This window comes from Varanus komodoensis, unplaced genomic scaffold (assembly GCF_004798865.1).
Source record: "Varanus komodoensis strain SLA01 unplaced genomic scaffold, ASM479886v1 scaffold13_3, whole genome shotgun sequence".
NCBI classification, from domain to species: Eukaryota; Metazoa; Chordata; class Lepidosauria; order Squamata; family Varanidae; genus Varanus; species Varanus komodoensis.
In genome coordinates this window covers 2251545-2277765 of record NW_025335409.1, presented here as the reverse complement: position 1 = coordinate 2277765, position 26221 = coordinate 2251545, and the positions used below count along the sequence as shown (strand labels likewise).

General features: G+C 41.2%; 1 protein-coding gene across 1 annotated transcript in view; it reads right to left on the bottom strand.

The window, feature by feature from the left end:
* Window positions 1-6611: 6611 nt before the first annotated feature.
* The window catches only part of IL17REL (interleukin 17 receptor E like), a 50863-nt gene continuing 31253 nt past the window's right edge, over window positions 6612-26221 (bottom strand). Inside the window, exons 7-16 of the mRNA XM_044423260.1 lie at window positions 25932-26071; window positions 24460-24531; window positions 23292-23346; window positions 18222-18385; window positions 17054-17098; window positions 15236-15293; window positions 13467-13612; window positions 11017-11082; window positions 8343-8400; window positions 6612-7003 (exon numbers count right to left, since the gene is read on the bottom strand). Of these exons, the coding sequence (XP_044279195.1) occupies window positions 6771-7003; window positions 8343-8400; window positions 11017-11082; window positions 13467-13612; window positions 15236-15293; window positions 17054-17098; window positions 18222-18385; window positions 23292-23346; window positions 24460-24531; window positions 25932-26071 (1037 nt within the window). The 3' untranslated portion in view covers window positions 6612-6770. The remainder of the gene's footprint in view (window positions 7004-8342; window positions 8401-11016; window positions 11083-13466; window positions 13613-15235; window positions 15294-17053; window positions 17099-18221; window positions 18386-23291; window positions 23347-24459; window positions 24532-25931; window positions 26072-26221) is intronic.

Sequence of the window (26221 nt, the reverse complement as noted above, 5' to 3'; positions counted from 1 at the left end):
CGTGGGTGTATCATAGCCATAACACAACAGAGACAGGGCTTTATGCCAAAAATCCTACAGTCCAGCTAAAAGGTCACAATATGGATGTTCTTCTGACCCTACTTATGAAAGCCATTTAGACTGACATTTCTAGGCAAAGGCTCGGAGCAATTCACTCGAGGTAATTGGTGTTTTATTTAACAAGCATTACTAAGTCAGTTTTTGCCAAATGGACAGAAGGATCCTAATTCTCTTCCCTAAAAAATGAATAAACTTTAGTCTTGTCTTCCCAGTTTAATCAGTAAGTCACAGACTTCAAAATTACTTATGTTACCAAATATTTATCCTTTAAAACTAACCTCAGCTGCCCAAGTCCAAATGCATGGTTGCAAGACATAATGTTTTGCCTGGGTGAGGGCTGGTAGAGAGAGAGATGCTCCAAATCTCTCTCCAGAACATTGTTTTCCAAAAATGAATAGAAGCCCTACATTATTCCACGTTGCGAATATTATTTATAGGAGGAGATTTCCATGTTATTAGAATCCTAATATAGCTATATTTTGGAGGTCACTTAGTGCATTCATACAATGGAATTACTAAAAGAATTTCTGTTGTCATTGTTCTGTGCCATCAAGACATCTCTGACTTATGGCGACCCTATCAATGAATGTCTTCCATAATGTCCTGTTCTCAATGGTCCTGCTCAGCTCTTCCAAATTCAAGACTGTGGTTTCCTCTATGAAGTCAATCCATTTCATAACTGCTCTTTCTTTTCTTCTTCTGCCTTTGACTTTCCCTGGCATGATTGTCTTCTCCAGCAAAACTTGCCTTCTTTTTATATGCCCAAAGTTCAACAGTCTCAGTTTTGTCATTTTTGCTTCCAGGGAAATCTCTGGCTTTGATTTGGTCTAGGACCCACTTGTTCATTCCCCTGTCAATACAAATTACTCACTGTCAGTGCAGATTAGCATGAATAATCTTGACCTTGCTCTTCAGTGAAACATCCTTATCCTTGACAATTTTTGCAAATTCCTTCATCGCTGACCTTTCAAGCCTCAGTCTCCTTCTAATTTTTTGGCTACAGCCTCCATTTGAATCACTGACTGAGACAAGATATGCAAAATCTTCCATAATTTCAATTTCTTCATTGTTCATGGAAGAATTCTTCTGTTATGAATTTTTTCTTACTCTTCAGCTGCTTCTGCATCTTCTCCTTTCACTTTCATCTAGAGTCATTTCATTTCATTGCTGCTTTCTGCCACTATTTTATATCATTGCATATCTTAAATTAGTGATGCATCTTTTGCCAATTTTCACTCCTCCCCGATCCTAATCCAGCTTTCCTTATGGCATGTTCAGTGTACAGTTTGAACACATAGGGAGACAAAATACACCTTTGTCTAACACTTTGCTATAGGAAACCATTCTGTTTTTTCATCTTCTGTCTTCTGAGTATCTCCTTGTCCATGGTGCAGGAAATGCATCAGGACATTCAAGTGCTGGGGCACATCCATTTCTTTCAGAACCATCCATAACTTCTTGTGATCCACATAGTCTACAAAGCATAGACAGGTCTTATTTTCAGTTTCTTCAGCACAGTGCAATAGCCAATGCACATCTGCAATATGATCTCGAGTGGCTCTTCCTTTCCAGACTCCAGTTTGAACATTAGGCATCTCTCACTCCATATATTATTCTTTGCTGCAACACCTTAAGCATCACTTTGCTTGCACAGGAAATTAGTGCAATGGTCCTATCGTTGTTGCACTGTTTGAAAATTGATACTATAGAAGGTATAGGTCATATACAGGTTGTATTTTTGCCTTTTTGGATTTGACTGGAGCCAGTTCACATTCCTGGACCACTACAGCAACATTTGGCTAACCACTTTCTTCAACCTTTCCCGTGAACATGGGGAGATTGTGAGGGAGGTGAATGGGCAAGGATGACTGGCAACGTGGGAATCCCCATCTCCTCTGTACACTTTTTGTGAACACCTGGGGAGGATGATGGTATGTGGATGTCTAAATGAGTCCTCTCTGCTTCACAACAAAACGTTCAGAACCACAGAGAAAGAACACATGCCTACCTCTTTGATTTTACACATGTGGAACTTTTCTCTTCTTGTTTTTTTCTATGACAAACTGAAAAATAAATTATATCAGTTAATATCTTGCTCCAGGAATTTAGTTATTTACGGTATCGATATCCTGGCCTTCCCTGAAGGATAGCAATTGTGGCCAAGTATGTGTCTTGCTCCTCTGTGGGCTCCTCAATTACCCTCAAACATGGTTAGGCTGAAAGACGGTGAGAGGCCACAGTGAGCTCATGACCGAAGGAGATGCGAACTTAGATTTCTGTGGTCCTAGTTGGCCACCCACTAAACTGTACACTGTGCTTCATTCACATTGCCTTCTGTCTGGCCCATAACAAATTCAGACAGGAAGATTTGCTAAAAAATTGTGGAAGATTTACATGAATGTGTCCTGAAGCCTTGAACTACGTACTGGGATGTGATCAGCCAGGCTTGCAATGAAGATGTGTGGGAGTACTGTTTGCATTGAAAAAGCAGAGTGGTTTCACTGATCATGTACCGGATCTATGACTGCAACATCCTGAGAGAGCTCGGACGTGCAGAACAGCCACCCCAGCAAAAACAACATGGAGAAGGCTTAGGCATCACTAGTCATTCCTTCAAACACAAACTTGCGAGTATGTTTTTTTAAACAGAGGAAGGTTGCAATTCAGGTGTACGTCCTGGATAAATCATCAGGTAATGACTTACTAGAGGCAGGCAACACGTGTGTAAGTCAGCCCATTTCTAATTATGACTAAGAACATTTTAATTAGATTAAGAAATACAGCAGGATATATGGAATGTGGTTTCTTAGATCTAGATTTGAGGGGAAAGGTTTTACACTTCATTTTTGGTGGTTTTGTAATTTCTGAAGAATATTTGCATATGTTCATTACAAGAGGATGAGGTTACAGTTTGCGTATCTCCTTCCCAGAAATGCCAAGAGAGAAAAAAAGTGCAGATGCGGGAATCTATTTGTACTTCCTCTGCTCCGCAAGGTTACCCTTTTTCCTTTGCTAGATCTTGTTTGGAAATGTGACCAACAGAGCAATTGATACAGTGAATTTATTATTGAGATAATGCACATTACAATAGTATATATACTGAACCAAATAAGCAATATGGAGGCAGAATGCAATACTATCTGCCTGCATAATGCTTATTTATATTATATATGAAATATATACATGAAAATTCACTGTAGCATTCTCTAACATGTCTATGTGCATGGTGTGACATATATTACCACACCAGTAAGACATGCAACATTGTTCGATCAATCCCTTGAGAATATGCTCTCTCTATTAATAAATTTGTTATTGTTGGAGCTCTTATTGGATGAGCAGCAGAGAGAGTTAAAGGTTAAAATGGAGGACTGTATTAGGATAGGGCTGAATTCATTCAGCTATAAAAGGCCTGAGACCACCAGCAGCCCTTTGGCACGATTTTCTAAGTTAGATGTTTCTCGTTTGCTGAAAGGCTTACAAGAGGTTGGAAAGATTGCACCATAAAGACAAGATTTCATTGCCTGGTGAGGACACACTGTGCTAGATGTTCTACCCTGCTCTTGCTAAGAATGATTCAGGATGGAAGAGATGGGGGTTTTGTTTTCATGCTGATACCTTAATGTAAAGGTAACTTGTTCAATACTGTGTATATTTCTTCCTCTTAAAAAAATGTTCAGAAGGGAAATTCAAATAAGTTGTGAAACCTCATGTCTTTCCAAGTGTACTATTCACCCATAGGGACAGCAAATGAAGTGTATACAAGGAAATCAGTGGTTAGGCAAAACTGTTTTCACTTGTTACATCTCCTGGAGGTTGTCACTCAGCCAAGGGACTATGATCAGCCATCACTAACACATCTCTGGAGCACCCCCCTCAGCTACTAGTATATGCACCTACATGCTAGTTAGTGATCTAGTATTATTGCCTGATACTTCCTTTGTCTAACTGGAAATTTACAGCAGTGAGATGTCATCCTTTTGCAGGCACTGATTGCCTTCTACTTCCTCTTACTTCATGAGCAACAAATGTTACTGCTCCTGTCACTGGAACAGAATTAATCATACTATAAATAAGCTTCATACAGAAATGATTGTGGGGGCAGAACAAGGAGCCCTTTGAATATGGAATGCCTCAGAAGGTTATTAGATGTTCCACAGGTGCTTGAACAAAGCCTCATGTTATCACTGTAAGGTACAAAGGGGAAACTGCATAGCAGAGATGCAAATGAAGCTGGTTTTCACAAATCTTGTGCATCTCGCTTTCACCTCTGTTGTTTATAGTGATCTTATAAGTGTTAAACAGAAATATCAGGGATGATATCGACATTAAAGGTACTAGAATCAGAGATGAAAGCTATAAATTGCAAGCATTTGGAGATGATCTAGTTTTCATAATGGAGGAACCCTTAGTAACAATGCCTAAACTCCTACAAAGGATTGAAGAATATGGTGAGGTTACTGGGATGAAAATAAATAGAGAAAAGACTAAATTGTTAGTAAAAAATCTCACACAGGAGCAGAGAAAAACTCTGGTGGAACAAGTAGACTTTCAGATTGTTAAAAAGGTTAAATGTTTGGGAATTTATCTTACAGCTAAGTGTACCACTCTGAAAGAAGACAATTATGATAATCTGTTTAAGGATATTAAGAGTGTTTTGGAAAAATGGGCTAATTTGCAATTATTCTTGCTGGGAAGAATAGCACTAGCTAAAATGAATATATTACCAAAGCTTTTGTTTCTATTCCAAATGATTCCCATAAAAATTGATAGAAATTTTTTTGATGATTTAAATTTTCAAATCTCAAGATTTATATGGAGAAAGAAGAAACCAAGGATTAAACTAAAAATACTTCAGGAGACTAAAGCGAAAGGGGGCTTCGGTCTCCCTGATTGGATGCTGTACTATCAAGCTTCTATTTTAACATGGCTAAAAGAATGGATAACTTTAAGAAATAAAAGAATCTTGTATCTTGAAGGGCATGATTTGCAAATGGGTTGGCATGCTTATATGTGGTATGAAAAGGCTAAGTTACATGGCTATTTTTAAAGTCACTATATTAGGAAATCATTAATGTTGGTGTGGGAAAAGTTAAAGACAAAATTGTATAATAAATTACCAAGATGGCTTTCACCTATGGAAGCTTTTGTATATCCAAATGCACTGAACTTTGAAGGGATCATAAGATATGACGACATTTTGGATAATGATGGAGGATTGATATTGAATCAAGAAACGCAAGAACAAGGATCTAATATTTCTTGGTGGCATAAGGTGCAGATACAATCGAGATTGCTAAAGACTATTAAATATGGGGCTTTTATAAAGATTTAACAGCATTTGATCAGGTGATGCTTAAATCAGATGAGAAAATGATTAAAAGACTATATAACTTCTTACTCAATAGGAGAATGGAAGATGAACAGGTTAAGGAAACTATGATAACATGGGCACAAAATGTTGGATATAATATTGAATTAGAAAAATGGCAAAAGCTGTGGGAGAGAAATATTAAGGTAACATTAGCAACTTCATATAAAGAAAACCTGTATAAAATGTTTTATAGATGGTATCTGTCACCAAATAGATTAGCTAAGATGTTTCCAAATATGTCAAATGGATGTTGGAAATGTAAACATAAACTGGGTACTTTCTATCATATATGGTGGACTTGCGATAATGCAAAAAAGTATTGGATTAAAATACATAAATGGCTTGAGGAAATGCTACAAACCTGCTTTTAAACCTGAAGTCTTCTTATTAGGCATTATACCTGTTGATATTAGTAAGCAAGAAATGTACATGATTTTTACATTTAATTACTGCAGCAAGGATTGCATTTGCTCAACACTGGAAAAATGAAGAACCACCCACCGACGAACTGATCCTAAAAAAGATCTTGGACTGTGCAGAAATGGATAGACTGACTTTGTCATTGAAGGAGAAAGAAGATACTGATTTCTATCAAACTTGGGACTCTTTTTATCATTGGCTAGAGAAATGGAACTTCGTATAGATTTAAATATGTTTCTAAGTTATCACAAATGGGAAAAAAATATGGGGGCTGACCTGACAGGTCTGATGTTTCTAATGAATGATGTTGTTTTTAGTTTTTCTTTGTTGTAGGGTTATTTTGAATAAAACTTATTATAAAAAAAAAACAAATCTTGTGCATCTCAGTTATGTGGCAATTCTCTTCTGGGCATCATCACCACCATCATAATCTTCTATACCACCCCACAGCTGAAGCTTTCTGGGCCATTTACACATCCATAAAAACAAATGATAAAAATACAATAAAAGTATCAGAAAAATCAGGAAAAATGTTTTAAACAGCTAAAAACAGATGATAAATCAAGCAATGCAAAGACTGATAAAAAGACTGACTCTGCCAATACCTGGTGATTCCCCTAAAGTCAGGTAATTACTTAAAATCCTCAGAAAAGAGGGCCAGCTTAACCTGGTGCCTAAAAGATGGCAGATTCAGTGCCAGCTGGGCTTCCACGAGAGGTCGTTGAGGCCCCATCGGTGCGGGTGTTCAAGGATAGGCTGGACGTCCACATGGTGGGCATGTCGTGAGCAGAGCCGGCTGGTGCCAGAGGTCAGACTAGATGGCCCAGGAGACCCCTTCTGACTCGCTCTGTTTCTATGTTTCTATAGTAGGGATGTTCTCCCATAGATGAGGCAACACCACCGAGAAAGCCTTTCCCTAGTTGCCACCCTCCACAGTTCTCTCAGAGCTGGCATTTGGAGGAAGGCCCCAGAGATTGAGTACAGAAATACAAAGGACAGAATCACAAGACACTGCATGATCCAGATGAGTACCTGGCAACAGTTTGTGTCCAAGGAGAGCCATCATGGTTATAAGTATCAGAAGTAATGCTACTATAGATAGGACACTTAAGGACTTTTCATACTGTTCTTGACCCCAAGAGGAAGAGGCTGGAAAAGAAAAACATGTCCTCATTCATTCTGTACCTTTAAGAATAAGCAGTGCCTTAATATCTGAGTTCTCTGCATTAGAACATTTGGCATAGCGATGCTCTTGCTTCTTGGCAATGGTAAAGGAAGGACTGAAAAAACAATGGCAGACTAACATTTTCAGTCCACATTTGGCATCCTCAGGAAGTGACTAAGGTTTCCTTGCCCAGTAAAACTCACCAGCCCTGACCTGCCCCTTTCACTAATCTTTGGGTCTGCAAGCCACAGGCTTTATTTACCCACAATGCCTCGAAGCAGCACCCACCAGCGAGTGGAGGCTCTCCAATGTAAGAAAAGACCTGACAAGAGTGCACATGGCCAGAAGCCCCTCTAGTACTGACCTGTCCTTTCAACCATTCCCACAAAACTTTTCTCATCAAACCACCTGGTCTCATTTTCATGGGTTCTTTTTTAAACCTTCTCTTTTTCCAAGTGTCCAAAAGCAGGATCCCTTCTTAATCTGCCAGAATTGGAGGGCAGGGAGGGGAGAGTATGTGTGTGGAAGAAGGGTGAGATCCCTTTAACTTTGGAGACAAACTAACCCACCATGTCTCCTCCACACACCACCTAAGAGCACCATGCCTCTCTGCAAGCCAGAGGACCCTGGGACAATGTGCTGCTTAAGCTCATGCTAACATGGATAGCCCAACCTGCAGCGTCCCATTTGCGTTCCTGGTTGATGGAGGGCCAGACACAGCCACCTTGGGGGTGCCTGGGCTTGCCCCCATGTCTGCAGCCTGACCTTGCTTTCCTTGAGGGTGTCATTTGTCTGAGCCAATGCCTCCTCAGAGGTAGTGTATACCCAGTCACTGAGACTGCTGGGCAGCAACACAGTTTCAAGTTACCACTGCTGTGAAAATCTCGCCACTTGTATATACACATTGAGAGGAGGTGCCTATACACAGGATGGATACAGGACCCTCATACTCCATGAGCAAACATGTGGGGATCACCCACAGCTGTCCCCACCCAACATGTGGGGATCACCCACATGAGCAAACATGTGGGGATCACCCACAGCTGTCCCCACCCTACATGTGGGGATCACCCACATGAGCAAACATGTGGGGATCACCCACAGCTGTCAACTGACTCTAAGAATGGGCTTAAAGGGTATATCTGCAGGCTGAAGAATGATCATCGTACTGTGATGGCTGCCACAACATTTCTGCCGTGTGACCCAAATATAACTATTCTATAACACACTGATATATCTATATCCCTGTATAGATATATTAGAATAGACTGGTCGATAGAGCTGCAGATATTAGCTTTCAGCAGTATTATTATCAGCACTTACTGCAGGGAAGATCACAGATGTACGAAGGAATAGAATAGTCCACATCTGTCCTCCAACCCTTATAAAAGGAAAAGGGGGTTATTTCTCTCTGAAGAAACCTTTGCAGCATATTGCATGAATAATTTTTATAGCACTTATTGACAGATAACAGAGAGAGAGATTACAGCTATTACAGCTACAGAAGTACAGCTATTAGGAAATAATCTGCTTAAATTTCCTCTGATCAGTCTCTTTAATTAAGAAAAACTGCTGTTTTGGGAGAACATAAATATTGAACTTCCTCCCTAAAGTTGAAGACTCATTTATATTCTTCAGCTACAGACTTGGGATTACACTGGGGAGACACAAATATGTTCATTCAGGATCAGTGCACAGAATGTATCATTTCCACAAGGGGGCTGAGTTAAATCATTTTCCAAAGTAGTTGCTGTATCTGACAAGCCACTCCAGAGCAGTGGTTGACCCTGCAGAGAAAACAAGTTCATCTGTACTGCTGCAGATCTTTTTTTTTCTTTGCAGTTTACAGGGGTGCGATGCTGCCCATGATGGGCAACACGTGGTACCAGCAGCCATGCAAGAGTACTTGCAAATGCCCATCCCATAAAAGCCATCATATGCAGACAGGCTACCATGGAGTTGTCCTGTGCTGTATGTACACTACCATTTCTCAAAAAAATAAATTTCGAATTTCACTTTTGATTCTGATAGCTTCTTTTCTTTTATAAAGAAGCCCTTTCAGGGAGCTGTCACCACCTCCAGAAGGTCTACAAAAAAGCAAATTAAGCTGAACATCCTTGAGGAGATCATTATTAGTTCTCACAGGGGTAATTTGGGGTTATATTAGCTAGTGCTACAAACCATCTAAAAGTTTTCATTTGGACCACACATTGGAAGTTTAATAAACAGCTCAGTTTGCCTCAGGCAGATCCAGAGGCTACTCATCCTAACTCAGAATAAAATCCGAATCTCGGTTCAGAAATCCAAACCTTCATACATGACTGGAAATAAACAAAGGACTATAACATTTTGGTTGTTTGACAAGGTTGGGTGGAACTGCAGGCATAGCAGCCCTTTTGAGGGATGAAACGTACCAAATGTAAGACAGATAAATGCAGGAAGGTTCATTTGTGCTAGATGGCTTTCAATTTTCATTAAAAAAGAAAACTGTAAATTAATTTTAATTTCTTAGGAGAATTGTTTGATGGTTAAAACAGAAGTGGGCCACATGTGCGCCCCCATGCACAGCAGCTCCTTCCACCCCACTGAAATTTGGCAGGGCAGTGGCAAAAAAGAAGAAAAAGTGGTTTGACTATAGAGGTCCAAAGGTATCAGACTGAACTTGTTTCCAAGCTACTGTTTGGCGCTTTGGAGCTTCTATAGTGATTCACAGCCAAATTTCTGCAGCAAACCACATTTCCCCACTGATGGTGGCACAGCAGCAGGCGTGTGGTCCCTGGGAGCATTTGTGGGTTGAAACCTGGTTGCAAGACTAGCAAAAGCACCCACCCCCTGCCATAAAGTTCTGACATTTCCAAGAAAAAGTATGTGCTTATTTCCCTACATTCTTTGTGGGCAACGGTTATGAAAACGGCTTGTAGCACAGGCATGGCCTTAGCTAAGAAACCTGAAAAACTGGGGAAGATAGATACAGGGTCCAGGCAATTATGAATAAAGGCCACTTACACCTTTGTGGTTGTTTTCTGCTGAATTGGTACCAAAGTCACTGAAAGTGCAGTAAGACTGAGATTGATGCTGGATATGGAGCTTACAATGGCTCCAGTGGCTTGAACATGCAACGTTTTTCAAGCAAGCCCCAATTGCTATGCACCCCAAGAGATTCCCCAAAGACTCTTTTAATATTTCTGCTCCTGTGAGGAAGAACTAGCAAAGAGCCCTGAGCACTGGAGGAGGCCCGCTGTATGTTGCTTCAACATCTCTCTTCCAAGCAGGGGGATTTAAGAGCCCTGATAAAAGCCATCCACTGTGAGTAGAAGGCATTCTGTCAGTCACACAACTGCACCCACACACTGCCCTTACCACCCTGGTGTTTTCTCCTATGAAGAGCTTGGAGAGAAATGTTGTCAAATGTTGCCGACATCCTGTCTAGCTTTGAGTGTCCCTCCAAACGGCTAACAGAGCACTTTGTAGGAAGTCTAATTCAATCTCGACATTCCCCAAATCTCTCCGAATCTGCCCAATTCAGTGCAGGATTTAGCTACATTCAAAGGACTCCCCTATTGCTGACTAGTAAAAAGTAGGCGGCAGCAGTTTAATTCCTTGCATGTGCCAACTAGATTTTGACTATTAAAAATATCCCTAGAGATCATGTCCTGCCTTTATGAACTGTTTAGCTTGACCAAATGATGTAAACACCCTTGCATTATAGCTGCAATCATTGGGCAATAAGATTTTAAAGAGCTGGCTAGAACCACATTTGGCATTCACAGGTTCTTTGCTAGGTGGCTCTTTTTCATTTTCTTCCTGTATACCACAAATAATTGATAAAAACACAGGTTGGGCCCTGACAGCACATTTAAACTATTCATCATGCTCTTTGCATACCTCTGCTGCACCACAGTCAGAGGCAGCAGGGAAGGATGAGGAAATGATCCATCCCCTGCTGGCTGTTATTTCCATGCTGCCACAGGGCAGATCTTAAAAAGAGAAAGCATACCTGAATGCAGATGTTTGCACCACAGATATTCCCTGAAATGTTGACAGATGTTGAACTTAAACCCCCCTGGAGAAGGAAAAGGCAATGACAAAAGCAAATCAGACTCAGAAACCAACCCAATCTTGCATCTTTTCTGCTTTTGGTCATGCCACTCAATCTGCTGTCTTCCAAACACAGCAGGTGGCACATTATGTGGAATGTTCTGCAGAGCAGTTTCCTGCATGGCAGTGCCAAGCTGGGACTAAGAAAAGTGTCCCAGGGAAAGGGAAATCTCTCTCTCTCTCTCTCTCTCTCTCTCTCTCTCTCTCTCTCTCTCTCATCCATGTACTATGGGATCAGGCAGCTACAGCACAAGTTCTTCTAAGCACTGTAGACTGTCAGGGGACAAGAATAGATTGAAGAACTGACCCAATAAGGCAGGATGACTCAAGAGCTGTCTGATCACTTTTGTAGAGTCATCTGAAGACCAGTTCCCACATGCACATTGATTGCTTGATCCCTTAAGTGTGAATGTGTTGCAAAATATTTTGTTTTCTCAGGCTTTGAGGCTGATTTTGTGATTATAGTAAATCATGGGACAGTGTTTCTCAGAACCAAAGCAAGCATTACTTTAAGGATGTCGTGACCTGCTAGAGAAGATGCGGAGGGGACTGATCTATACTGGGACCCAAGAGTGGGGGGATTGGAGAGTTTAACCTTTTTTCTTCCCCCCACCCCACATCATGCTATGAGTCTGATCTAGATTACAGTGGAGGAGGCACACCTGCAATTTCTGTAGCAAAATCATGATCCAAAATAATGTGTGCTTTGGCCCTCAGCTGCCAGATCACCCATCTCCAGCTGGGTATCCTCCAGATGTGTTGGACTCCAAACCCCATCATTCATAGCTAGATATAATCAAATACATCTGAAGATATGAAAGTCAGCACTAGACTTTGGACAGCTTCATGCTGATTCCCAGGACAGAGAAGAGAAAACACCTTCTCTAAATTAAGAAAACATTTTTCATGTGGTTTGCATTATAAGGGTTAGCAGTGAATAACAGTTTTACCCACATCTGTTCAGAGTTGGGTCTCAGTGACCAATTTTTTTTCCTTCTTCCCTTTAAAACCACATTGAAAACACAAGTGTAACAATCTGGTCAATCAAGCATTTAGAGATCTGGGTGTACTTTTTTTAAAAAGTAACCTAGCACTATTGTTCGGAAAGTCATTTCTCCTGATAGCTCTGTATGAAGCAATTGTTCATTGTTACATCCCTGGAAAAGAAGCTGGAGGAAATGACTTAAAAACCAGATATGGGACCTCTGTGTTCCAAGATTTCCCAACCACCGTGGAGCTGTACAGAATATAGCAGTTCCATGACAACATGTGAGGTTTTAAAAGGATGAAGAGAAATCAATGAACCCATTTCATAGTAAAGCTTAGCTATAATCCAGTAGTATTTGGTTGCTCTTTACTATTTAAATATTTCAGGGTGCAATCCAATCAGGCTGCCCTTCAGCCTCCATATTCAGAGGACTACAGATACCAACTGCAGAGTGAGAGGTGGAGACAATCTCAGTATTTCTGCTAGGCATGTGATTCAGCCATTGAGCTGGGCTGCTTCAAAAAGGGAGGGAAGAAGGCTGTAGCGGACAGAGGATAAATGGTACCTTGGCTTCTGCAGTCCACCGGAACACCCCTTTACCCTTCTCCAAGCTTAAGTTCCCAGTCTTGGAGGGGCACCTACAGGGGTCTTTCTATGCTGGCTTCAATGAGTGGGGGCAGATGATGAGCTCAGATTCCTAGTTCCGGAGTTGCATCTTTCTTTCCAGTCTCAGATCTGGAAATCTGAGGAATGCTACGGCCCCCAGGCAATTCTAGAGGCTGCAGCATTGTTCCTTCAGGCAATGAGGAAGGTTTTAGATAAACTATGATGTCGTGAAAGCAGGGCTCTTGAGGAAGCAGAACCTACACTTACAACGTACTTATTAGCAGGCAAGCTGATGTGCCATGCCACCCTCTTCAGACTTCCCTCTCAGTTTAGTGCCAACCTTTGCTGTAAATGAATTTTCCCAACAACAGTGTATGGTTTCCTTTTGTTACATAAAGTATTTCAAAGTTCTAGGTCCTGAATGGGCAACTAAAACTCATCTGCTTTACAAATACTTTCTCCTGGTGAATATGAAAACAACTGGAACTGGTTTCTTAATAGGGATCATTACAGGTACCTGAATTTTTGAACTAATCTTGGGGGTGAGACTATGGGAACAACCATAATGAACATTGGTGTTTCATCATTTAGCACACCTCTGTTCTTATGAACCATGCATAGTCCTTCCACCAAGATAAATGGTTCTCCTGCATGCAAACCTTCTCAACATTTTTGAATTAAGAAGATGTGTCAGGCATAACTCTAGCATGCTGGGTTCAAGTATCAGCTTTTGTGAAATAAAAGGATGCACAAACCACTGAGACTGACTGCCGAATTCCAGTAGAGTTGCATGAAGACGAGCCAGTCCTGTTACACACAAGAACTGAAAACTGCGCTTCAGTGTGTGAGGTGAAGGAAACTTCTAGCTGTTCTTCCATCACAGCAACTCTCATCTTCCAAGCTGGAACAGAATGAGGAAATCTATCTGTGCAATTGGTATGTGGTCATAGTTGAACCGGCGATGTTTTTATCGTCGTCATTAAATATTGCTTTGATTTACAGCACATGCATCCCTGAGGCTCAAAGCTGAGAACAAAATGTCCATAGTTCATTCATTCTTGCAACAGTTGTGTTACTGTAGATCATTGTTGCCTATTTTTACAGACAGGAGACTGAAGCTAAGCACGTGCTCAGTGTTGCACCATGAATCCATGCTTGAGATGAGATGTGAACAGAGGCCTTAGAGGTCAAGAGCCAGCATTCCATTCCAACAATCTAATTTCTGGATGTAAGAGCTGCATCCCCAGATCTTCACATTTCCACTAACTACAAGTCACTGCTTCTCCTACTTTAAGAACTACCAATGAAAGTATATCTGCAAATGTCATGTTGGACTTTTAATTTCAGTTATGAATGTAGATGAAACCATTTTCCAGACCTCCACAAGGTTTTTTCAGTAGTCAAAACTTGCCAGTTCCACTATAGCTAATACCAGCAAATTGTGTCTTTCACACTTCCTGATAGCCCATTCTATCATTCTCAACTCCTCATACCTTACCTACCCTGCCTGTCTCCCTCATGGGCATAACCCTCAGTTCTTGGGACATTCAAGGTTCATTTCTCCCTAGAAATCACTAATACTGTGCTGAAATTTTGCAAATGTTTCAGCATGAAATCAGAGCTTTCCAGGACCCTAAAATGTCCCCCACCCCCAAACCTGGTCTTCAGTAATTCAGCAGCTCCTTCAACACTATTTGTTTTCCAGATAAGAGCATCTTCACATTGATGACTTCTCTCCATTGACTTATCATGACAGTACATCATGATGTCATGTAACTAATCAGATTTGGCAGTGTGAACACACCCCAAAGCAAATTTAAAAGGAGACCAGTGGTTCCTGCCTTCAAGCTGTTGAAATGGCTTTATGGCAACACAATGTGGCTAATTCATGCTGGCAAAATACTTTTGCTTGTAGCACCCTCCACCCTACCCCGATTACTTAATGGGAGAGCACTTTTTGCATATTTGGAAAGCATTCGCAAAACACATCCTGAATTCAGTCCTACAAGTCATCTACTAAGTAAACCTTCTTCCTGATTGAAGGTTTGGTTGGGGCTTCGCTGCCATCTTAAAGAAGTTGTTTTCTTTCATAATCTGATGAAGCTTGCCTGGAAAGAAGTCTGCAGGTGGCTTATGTCCCTGCACTCCAGTCCTCCTTGCAGGTTTTCCACAGGCAGCTGATTGGCCACTGTATGAACAGAATGTTGGACCTGATGGAACTTTGCCCTGATCCAGAGCATCTATATTCTTAAATGTCTTGTTTATGCATCTATAGTCTTAAATATCTTGTTTTGATAAGCTGCCCTGTAGCTTGGCAACAGCTTAATTGATTCTTAGAGGAAGGGTTCACACAATGGAAAATACTTTTTCAAAAGCTATATTCTTCCACATTCTTTCACATTTTTTTTAGACTTTATGTTATCGTAACTATAGACAAAGCAGTTTGCTATGCTATGATGACTTCGAATCCAATTAATCCATTATGAATCTATGAAGGCACTTATAAATATAATGGACATTTTACCTTGGGATTTTCCATGAGCAAATGGGCATCGAACCCAAGAGGTGTGCTTAGTTGTAAACTAAAATGGGTTTTAAAAGAAAAGGCAATTGGTTAGTGAATTTTAAACCAGTCTACATTTCTAATTGCAGTGAAGTAGTGCAAGAAGAAGCTGATGAGCTCGAGTTTCATCCCTGCAAAAATCGTTCTGCTGGCTAAACTGCCAGTGTTCTATGTACAATTAACCACATCAGTTAAATAATAAAATCATTATGGCAGCACTTTACATGCCACTAACAAGTAATCCCATTAATCACCATGAGATTTCTGTCCAAGCAAACATATGTTGGATTATTTCTTGACATCTATATACCACCCAAGAGCCAAAGAATTCTTGGTGGTTCACAAAATGAAACTTAAAAGTATAATGTTCTACAACCTAGTGTTGTGATTGTGCTGAGAAGTTCTTTTCGGCTGTTTGAATATATGAATAGAGCATGGGATTGCGGAGCTGAGCTCCACCCAGACTTCTCAGCATTCAGTAAAGCTTCCAGAAATAGTCTTCACACATGAAGATATATGCATGCAGTCTCTCTACAAAGCAGGACGTTCTGCATATAAGCTTGGATCCAAATTCAGTCATCTTTAGAGCAGCCTCCTTGAACTCAGACCCACTGGATCATGCACTGGACCTGCTTTAAGCATGACTAACCCTGGTTCCAATAGGAATGAGCAGTGGGATGGTAGAACATACTTCTGCAACCCTGTTCCACACCTGCATGCATACATCTGAGCAGCCTTCCAGACCAGTGTTGGTCTGGAAAGTGCAGTCCAGGTGTACTTAATTGTAATTCCCATGGTTCCCAACCAGCGCAGCCATTGATCATGCTGGCTGGGAACCATGGCAATTGCTGCCCAGCACATCTGGAGGGTATCAGGCTTGGGTCAGCTGCCCTAGAGTGCCTGGAAGGCCTTATTCGGTCTTCGTTCAGGGCAAATCTGCACAGAACATGATGCATTCGACATGGAAATTTTCTAAAATAAACATTTAGGTAGCATTAGCGGGGGAGGTCTGTTCATTAATGTGGATCCCAGCAAGTGGAGAAATTGAATTAATCCATCCCTCTCCTGCTCCAGTCCTAAAGAAAATCCTTCTACTCAGTCTGGTACTTGCATTCTGAGTTGTTCCAGACTAACTCTAGTGAGGGATTTCCTCAGCCTAAGCAAATACCAGCCTCAGGGAAAAGGCTTTTCTTGGTGATGCTGCAGAGGAAGAAGGGTTAAAGTTTCCTTTCATACATGTGCAGTCCTGATAATTATCCCACATCCCAGCTGATGCCATTTGTATTTTTAATGGAATGAGTCATTTAACTGCATCTAATTTGGGTCCCAGACAAAATCCTTTGGAAGTCAAAACAAAAATAAACTCAAACTAATCCATAACATTTTTTTCTTGAAATACTACCAGAAACAAAACACTTTCAGTGCATTCATAACCATACTTATGCTGACCCTCTGTTTTCAATAATAGCTTGTAAGTATGCCTTGGAGTGCAGCTTTGGGATTGGGTAGTTCTTTGACAGGCTAAATAATTCATATCCAATTAATACACTGTTCACAAGATCAATGTTTCCTCACCTGTCTTTGCATGGGGCATAGCCATTTGCTTAAAATTATCTTCTCTTCCTCCCTACCTTTAGCAAATTAGTTGTGAAAAGGAAAACTCAACCAGGGGAATAATTATTTTCAGCCATACATTTTTTAAAAATCATTATTTGCTGCCTAGAATGGAATATCCTTAATAAGTAGTAAGGTTGGATTATTTATTAGGAAATCACATACCTTCATGCAAAGTCTTGGATGTACATCAACTTGGGAATATTTCACCTGATCGAAAAGAGTGCTCAAATAGTTAGTTGTTGATATCCTCGGAGTAGATGAATAGCAGCAACACTAGCCTTTGTAGGATTTTAGATTTGTCATTTATTACATGAATATGAATTAGGGATGTGTCACTGTGGCCCTACAGATTTTGTTGGATTGCAATTTCCATCAGCTCTAGCCAGCAAAGACCAATGACAAAGGATGAAAGAATTTGCAGTTGAACCACTGAATGACTATGGCTCTGGTATGAATGTTTTCTTACTCAAATGAAAACTGAACTGAACCAAACCCAATGTGTATTTGGTGAACATCAAATCCCTTCATGCACGGCATGTCATGTTTAATCAGTGCCTGGGGAGGGGGGTCAATGCCAGGTGGCCCTCCCCCAAAACTGACCCCTCTCAACATGTCCTAGCTATGCCCCAATTGCTCTGTAAACAGTCAATGGAGGTACTCCAAAACCCCTGCTCAGCCATAGAGTCTCTGACAGGTGGCCATCCAGCCCTTGCTTCAATACCTCCAGTAAAAGAAAGCCTGATCCACCTTTCAACATCTCCTACCATTAGGAAGTTTCTCTTAACATATAGTAGAATCTGTTCCCTTGCCATTTCCACCCATTCATCTAGCCTCACGATCAACACAGAGTGCTATCTACTCACTCCATCTGCTGTGTGGCCACGGCTCCATTCAGAGGATCAGATGAATACCCAGCACTTGCGTATGGTGTAACTTTTCAGCCAGCTCAGTGTACACATGGCATGCCATCTACATAGGGCTCAAACGTGCAACCCGTGAAAAACTCACATGTATGAATAGCACGTGTAAAGTTTCACAGCAATTTTATGTAGGATTTCTTTAACATGTGAAGCAGGCTAAGCTGACTTAAATCCGAGTTTAATTTGCATGTTCTTGTTGTTTTACTTTCATGGGCTGCACATTGGAATCTTAGCTCATTTTACATGCCTAAGTAGAGTGATATGGCTAGAATGGCAATGAAAATTCAGTCAAGCTCAAAAATATTCAGGGTGATGCCAGTGGGGGCAGTTGGCAAGGTATGGTCAACAAGCTCACCCACACCCTCAGTGAGTCCAGACACAAAGCTATGCCCCTGTGCTTCAGTGCTTACTTTCTCTGCAGCAGTATTTGCCGTGTTCTCTAAATCAATACACCAATCATTGGTCTTCATCAGCTGACAAAGGCTGACATTGACCTGAACAGGACAAGCGGCTTCCCATGACAAAGTTTGTGTGACAGGATTATAAATAATGTTATCCCACAGAGCCTTGGTATCTAAAAAGGAAATAAAGCATATATGAGGGAAATAAAGCAACAGTAAAAATGTACAATATATTCCCCCTGGGATTCAAGGTAATAATTTGTTCTCCAGTTGTTGCTGAGGGCCTCCTGTTATGTTGGGTAAAGGAGAAGACTGACCCTGCAGGAGAAGAGAAGAACCATGCTCACCTGTTGTTCTCGACACTACACACAGTGTGCCTAGGTGTGACCAACAATAGGCAAACTTACCTCAGGTGAATTACTCTGTGCAGTAATTCTGCTTTTCCCTATGAGATCAGATGAGCATTGCCCTCAAATACAAGCACTTGTAAATGATTTTTTACATGCACGACATCTTGAGAGCTGTCATTTGGAATCACACAATGTGGCACGATATTATGCTTTGCTACATTGTGTGCCCCCTTTGCAGTTGGCTGTATTCAGGTGTCCTGCCTGTGTGTGTTGACTTGTGGTCACCCAATCGCTGGTATAAAGATGGGCTTGCCGTATCTTCCTCTGCAGAGCTGTAGCACTGTAGGAAGTAGCCAAGACGGCTTTGGGGGGGGGGGGGTGGGGCAGGGGGCGGTAGATGGTACAATAAAACATTGTGGGGGGGAGGCGGATCTGTGTATTACTATATTGTAGTTGCTTCAAAGTTCACCATCCATTTTGACCTTACAAAGGTGGACATTAGGAATGGATGTGCTTTGACCAGAGAGCTAATCATAGAATTCTGCTGCATTATCAGACAGGGGACAGCTTATTCTCCATAGGAGTACAGTAAATAAATATAGTTTAGACCACCTCATCTTTCTTCTACAGTAGCCTGGGATCATGTGATGCAAAGAACATTTTAAGATCTTTGTTTTGTATCACACACAGGGATGCATTAGCTGTTTTATCTTTTTATCACACCAAGTTTCTCATGTGTAATGTTTCTTGCAGGGTGCCCACATGTTCAACCACACTCCATCGTCCTCAGCTAGCATGAGTAATTATTACTGGCAATGGGAATTGTAGTCCAGTAATAGTTGAGGGACCAAGGTTGCAAACCAGTGCCATAAAACAGCAGACACTGACTGTCTGGGCATTTGGGGGAATTAAAGAAACTGTAGTGATCAGCACAGCAAGAGGAATCCATAGAGGATGTGGCTAGTCCCATAGTGACTTCCATAGAGGCCTGGTAAAAGAACAATAATTCACCCAAGACACTGGCTACAAGCAGAGGAAGAGTCCGAACTCCAAGCCACAAATATGACCCCAGAGAAGCAGAACAAAATACTCATTTAAGGTTGCAAACTTATGCATGCTCACATGGAAACTCAGTGGTAACTCTTTCTTAGTAGGACTGAATGGGATTGCTTTGATCATTCCATCCATGTAAATGGAGATTGTCCCAAGTTCCATTATTATGTTTTTCTCAAACATAATAAAATGTTTTCCCTACCTTGGCCATCAGCTCAGCTAGGCTTTTACCCCTCACAAATAGATGAAAGAGGAAGTAGGGGAGATAGAGGAAGGCTAGGGCTGGGAGGAGGTGAGAAAAGATGGAGGAATCGTTACAGGCTTGGAGAGAGGTGGAAATAGCATTGCAAAGGGGAAGCAGGAAAAACAAGGATGGAGGCTACTTGGGATGGGGCAACGAGGTAAAGAGGTGTGAGGAGGGGGGACATAGTGAGGCTAGAGGCTAAGAGAGGAAAGAGAGATAGAGCAAAACAGGAAAGGTCCATGGGCAGAAAAAGATTGGATAGAGCCAGGAATCATCTTGTTCCTTTTCTTCCTGCTTGCCTAACTGCTGTTCATCAATAGGTTTCAGAAAAATGAAGGAAAGCCTAGTGGTTTACTTTTTTCCAGAGTTTTTTTTTAATTAAAAGAAATGGAGGCAGCATGGCATAGGGAACTTTGCAGGCACTGTCAGGGACTTCTCCCATTGTAGACAGAAGGTGCAAAACGTTGAAAACCAGCTTAACCAAAGACCCAGGAAATGGGATTTTACTGTCTTCCCATAGCAGTGCACAGTTGCCATTCACTCTTCAGGAAAAAAGCAAAGTGCTTTCTGAAAATCCCATGAGGGTAGGGATAAACCTCTTCCCCTCAGCCACTGATATGCCAAACCTTTGACAACAGCCCCTATAGTTGTCTGCCCACCCTGCTGGAATTATATAGGGGATGTAATGCGTATGTATCACCTTTCAAGCATGACATCCCTCTAGTTATATGACAGCTTTGGCTGGAAAAATAACCAAAGAAATACTATGGAACTCTCTGCCATGGGCCTGAGATTCACACACGACTGAGTGTCAGAGTTGATGCATTTTCTCATCACATCTGGCCTTCACCACATTATAGAGTCTATCTTCCAGCCTCTTCACTCCATGTACAAGGAAGGGAATGAAATATGGGAAACAAGTTTCATTTCTCATCATATATAACTGCACTTCTCCAAATGGTGACACGATTGAAGGCTGACTTCAGTAGAAAAGGTGGGTGTAGAGAAAAAGAGATACCATGAGCTAGAATGCTACGAATTCTGGGTCAAGAACAAGACCCGATGAGTGTATTTCCCAAAAAGATAACTTTCCATGATTAGACAGGTTAGCCATTCTAAATACTCATCCATGAAATACTGCTACCTTTTTATACCATCTACTACTACTATCACTACTACTATACATTTAGTAGTACCAGTAATGTGCTAGATATCATCCTTAATGAACATATGCAAATTTATGCATTTATGTACCTATGGCAAAGAAAGCTATGTATCTCACTTATTTATCATCATGTTTGTAGGTACTAGGCCCACTTCTTCAAAAATGTAGCCTTCGAAGGTTGTCGTCTCAGATTTTGAATCAGAAGTGGAAGAAGATGCAGAACTAGAATTCTTGACTAAAATGCCAGTGCCAGTTGAGCTTGTTGAGTTGAATGGGGCTCAAGTTAAAGTTATTAGTCCAGTGTTTTGGCATCAGATTAAAAGGGCAGACGAATTGAGCAATTATTACACTACACTTCTATACCACCTGCAGTCAAAGCTCTCTGAGCCGTTCACAACATTTTAAGTCACCCATCCAGATTTCAGCCTGACCCTGCTTAGTTTCCGAGATTAGGCAGGATCAGGCACTGAAGGCTAGAGGGAAGCTACAGATATATACAGCTACATAAAGTTAGAGGGAAGCTACAGGTATATACAGCTACATAAAGTTAGAGGGAAGCTACAGATATATACAGCTACATAAAGTTAATGTCAGATATTCTCTATGATTAGACCACAAGCAAGATGCACCACCCTGAAGGTGGTGATAGCCCTTTTGCTTGGGAAAGGAGGATGAAAGCTATTCAGTATGGAATCCACTTTATATTATTAAGCTACATTTCCCTAGTAGCTAGTATTCTAATTGTGCTTGTTTGTTTCTTCACTGAATTCTGCAATACTTGTTTTTGTATCACAAAGCCAGCTAACTAGTCAGCTTTAATATGAAGACTTTTGTTAGAAAGATTTTTGTCCTGATCTGCTTAGAAGGAGTTGTGTGGGAGAAGACTTGTACTCAGCAAAGTCTCCCCTCAACTCACACATGCTCGTCCAAGCTGTTCCCCTACAAATAGTACATTTTGTTCTCCTCTTATAAGCATATAGATTAGGAATAGCAATTTAGCTATCACACATGAAATCCATTTAGACAAGTGGCCCTTGGGAGCTGTTAATAGATATAAGAGAAGCTGAAAAGAGATATCTGCAAAATGCCATTGTTTCTGAATCGTTAGCGTACTATTGTATTCACAAAATATGTGCAAAAGAAGCACTTATTTTTTTGGACCAGATTTTTGTAGGGTGGGGGGCACAGTGTTAGAAGGGATTGCAAACAGTGTCTGGCAAACAAAGTACGGTATTTGAATAATATTTGCAAAAACCGCAGTGGTACTGGCCTCGTAAAACTCTATATTTTAAAATAGGACACACCATAGTTTCCTTTTGTTTTTCAAATGCAGCTGCTGAATACAGTCCAAGAAAAAATATTTCTTGGCAGAAATTGTTTCTGGGTCCTTCCCATCAGCACCTAATGATGGGGCCTGATTCTACTTGATGGTTCCAGATTGAATAGAAAGAAAGTACACTCATTCCCTTGACATTGTATATGCACGGAAAAAGTCCAATGCCAAGCATGTTTTTTCAAAGAAATGTCATACTAAGACTTGCTTCATTGTGAGATTTCAGATCCTGTCCTGTCATTGACTTAAATGAGATGTCACCTTTTACATTTTGTGTGCATCCTTCACTCTGTAATGTGGCACAGCAAACACAAATGTTTCTAGATATGCACCTTGCAGTGACTTGCAGGGGAAGTCTGAATTGACTGTGGCTCTTTGCCAGAACTACAGAGAGAAGCAAAATTGCATTTGTCACAGAAGGTATGAAAGCAGAGGCTTCAGGGCAAACCTGCATGTGCAGGGATAGCATTCCTCTGATGGAAGCAGTTCCATCAGTGAAGTGTGTATCCTCCAACTCTACTCAGGAAGTCTGCCAAAACCTCGAAACAACACGAAGAATTGCAGTAGGAAGGAAAGAGGGAGTGAGTCCCATTGTGGCATCGCAATGCCAGACATCTGCTGGTGTGGCACTGCATGCAACCCATTATATGGAGTTCCAGTATAGCTTATCAGGGTCAGTGGCACATAAAGAAGATCAGAATTGGGGCGTTTACAGTCTCAGTACCTAGCTTCTCACCTGCTGTGCTGAGCTAATATTTTAGGTAACATTCAGATACACATCAGTAGCAAAATCTGACTGAGGAGCTAAAGAAATAACCCCTGTTTCTTAAAGTAAATAGGACTACCTGTATTCTTATCATTCCCACCCCCTCAGCAAGCATTTCTGAAACAGAACTGCAACCATTCAAACAATCAAGAAGCGTGTGTCACTTGCCATTCTTGAATGGGCATGATCGCATTCTCCTTGCATCTGAAACTGCTGGCCAGGCCTGCAAACCAAACATGCATCGATTAGTTCATTGTCTTCCCCAAATGATGTATTCTCCATAGGTCCTCTCTTTGCTCAGTATTGGACCTCCTGAGGACAAGCTCTACAGTGTTGGGAGGGCAACGTGTGCCCCTCCAGAATTTTGACTTACAAACTCCATCAACCTTAGCCACCATGGCCAATGGTGAGCAATGAAGGGAGCTGCAGGCCAAAACAACTGGAGGGATCACCCACTCCAGCTCCACAGGGCAAGATTCCTTTGGAGCAAAGAGCACTGGAGTGACCTTACATACCTGCATAATAAATCTGATAGACAGAATGTCCTGGCCTCTTTAAAAGAGGTTATAATTAGGGCACTTTTAAGGAAAAAAATCAGCCCCAGAGCTGGAAAATGTAAACAGGAATAGGCCAGTTGCAAATGTTAAGAATGATGGTTGTGAGCCAACTCCAACTTTCAATCCCATTTGAAAGCCAGCCAGAGCAGTGGCCATCATTGCATCTTGTGGACATGAATTCCATAGTTTATCTGGTTCGGTTTATCTGCCCTGAATCTTCCACCAATCAGCTTCCTGAGATGATCCCAATTTCTAGTATTATGAAAGAGGGGGAAGATATCTCCCTATCCACTTTCTCTACATCATGCATAATTCTGTACACGTCTATCCTATCTCCCCTTAAATATAAAATAGCTTAATGAACCCAAAAATAAAAAGTAGTCAACACATACTTTAAGACAAACATACAATGAAATTAAAATTAATCTAGAATGGAATTAAATTGTCTTCACTTCCTAGGTAAAGGCAATTGCCATAATGAGGCTAAGCATGCTTTTGCGGAGGCCCAATCCACATTTTCTTCCCATTATGTGGAGCTCATCTGAAGATCAGATCTGCCACTTATATTGCACACAGATTTTGAAATAATTCTAATATGCATGAAAAGAGCATTATGCTAATGGGCAGTTTTTTATACAGATTTAATAAATAAACTAATAAAATAATAGAATTGTTCTTCAGGACTCAGGGTTTTTGCCCTCTGACTGAAATATTGGTGCTTTCGTTAGATGCCAAACTTTAAGACTGGCCACATAATCAAACCATGTTGAAACATTTACCTCAATGCACAGACATGACAGCAGCTGAGTATATGGTAGAGAGACTGATTTCACCAAGTCCTTACCTTGAACCTAAAATGAGAAAACATCAGTCTAGCATAACTGCACGGTTCTGCATTTCTGTGAGTCGTGTTTCCTAAAGCTCCATGTGACTTCCTCTTTCAGGGCTGTTCTAAGACATTTTGTTGCCTGAGGCAAAGGACAAAGTGGTGTTCCCCTATTCCATGTGCAGCAACCAACTAAATTGGCAATTCAGTACTGATGCGGGGTGTCCTCTTTGACCATGTCTGATGGTCTCAGGCTAACATAGCCAGCACAGGCTAGGACCATGGGGCATACACTGATGTCACCGCCAACAGATGGGAAGGCCTTGGGAAGGATCGCCAAGCTGCTGCTGCTCAAGATGGTTGTCCAAGTGCTACTTTCTTAGTGCATTCAAAGCTTTCTAAGCTTACTTTTGCAAAAGCCCATGGTTAGCTGAGCATCACAGCAAAGCAACACAGTAGCACTGATACTGTCTTCTGACTGACGCTGGATAAGCCTGCCCGTGACTTTTCATTCAGTCTAAAGTGAAGAAATGCAATCTTTTAATTATGTGGATGACAGAGCTTTGGCAAGTGCAACCTCTCGTGCCAGGTTAGGAACACCCATATTTGCTGCAACCCTTAAGGGAACATCTACTTAGGTTTACTTCCCTTATTTAGGACAGTACAAAGAAGGGTAAAAACAGAAAGTACTGAGTCCAATATAAACTGACAATTAACAAAGATCAAGCCAATGTTTGTTGTCATAAGAACTCCCACTCATATTCCCTAACATACCATCTCTGATTCTGGAAGCACAATACATAGTGTATTTGCATTGACTAGTAGGTATTGGTATTTGTATTGACTAGTAGGTATTGATAGCCTTACCCTCCTTTAAAAACCAACCAAATTGGCAGCTATCATTGCATCAACGTGCACCACATTTGGCAAAAAGCAGCACTGATGGACCTGTATTATCAACAAATGCTAGTGTGCCAACCCAACATCCTGGGTTATCCAAGGGTTCAGATGCAATGTGGCTTGTTGTGACATTGTGAAGTGACATAGCTGACCCTTCAGGCAACCCTATGTTATTGTTTGTGCTTAGGCTTTGATCTGATTCTTCCCCACCCTTGTGAACCCCACATTTTAAATTACAACAATGACATTTGTCATGCCTCCTGGGGCTGATGGGCATTATCCCCCAAAATAACTGGAGGGCATCAGAGCAGGAAAGGCTGATTTAGAAGGTTTTCAATCTGGCCCTCAGGACAAATTCTTCCAAGAAACCCAAGAGAACTGGGGAGGAAAAAGGCATGTATTTCTGTCCAGTCTGGAACAAGCTGGAAAATGGGATGAAGACCTTTGCCTGACTTTAATATTGTAAAGAACTCCATATTGTTCTGCTGGGTGAATTGTTTTCATGAAAGATTTTCAGATTCTTACCAAGGTGACGGGGCCTTCATCTTCACACACAAACCATTCACGACATAAGCGAATGTAATAGTCTGTGCCTTGAACAACCTCTGAGATATCCACTGAAATTAGTTTTCTTGTTCTGTCCACATCAAAGGCCATTTTGCCAGCTGAAATTTTTAAAAAAGCTAATTATTTAATCAAAGGCGTCTGCTTACCTGACCAAGGACTATTATGTTGATATTAATCAAAAGGATTAAAGACCTGAAATTCCACAGCCCGTTTGAATGTTGTCTGTATTTAGTTTCCACTAGCATGAG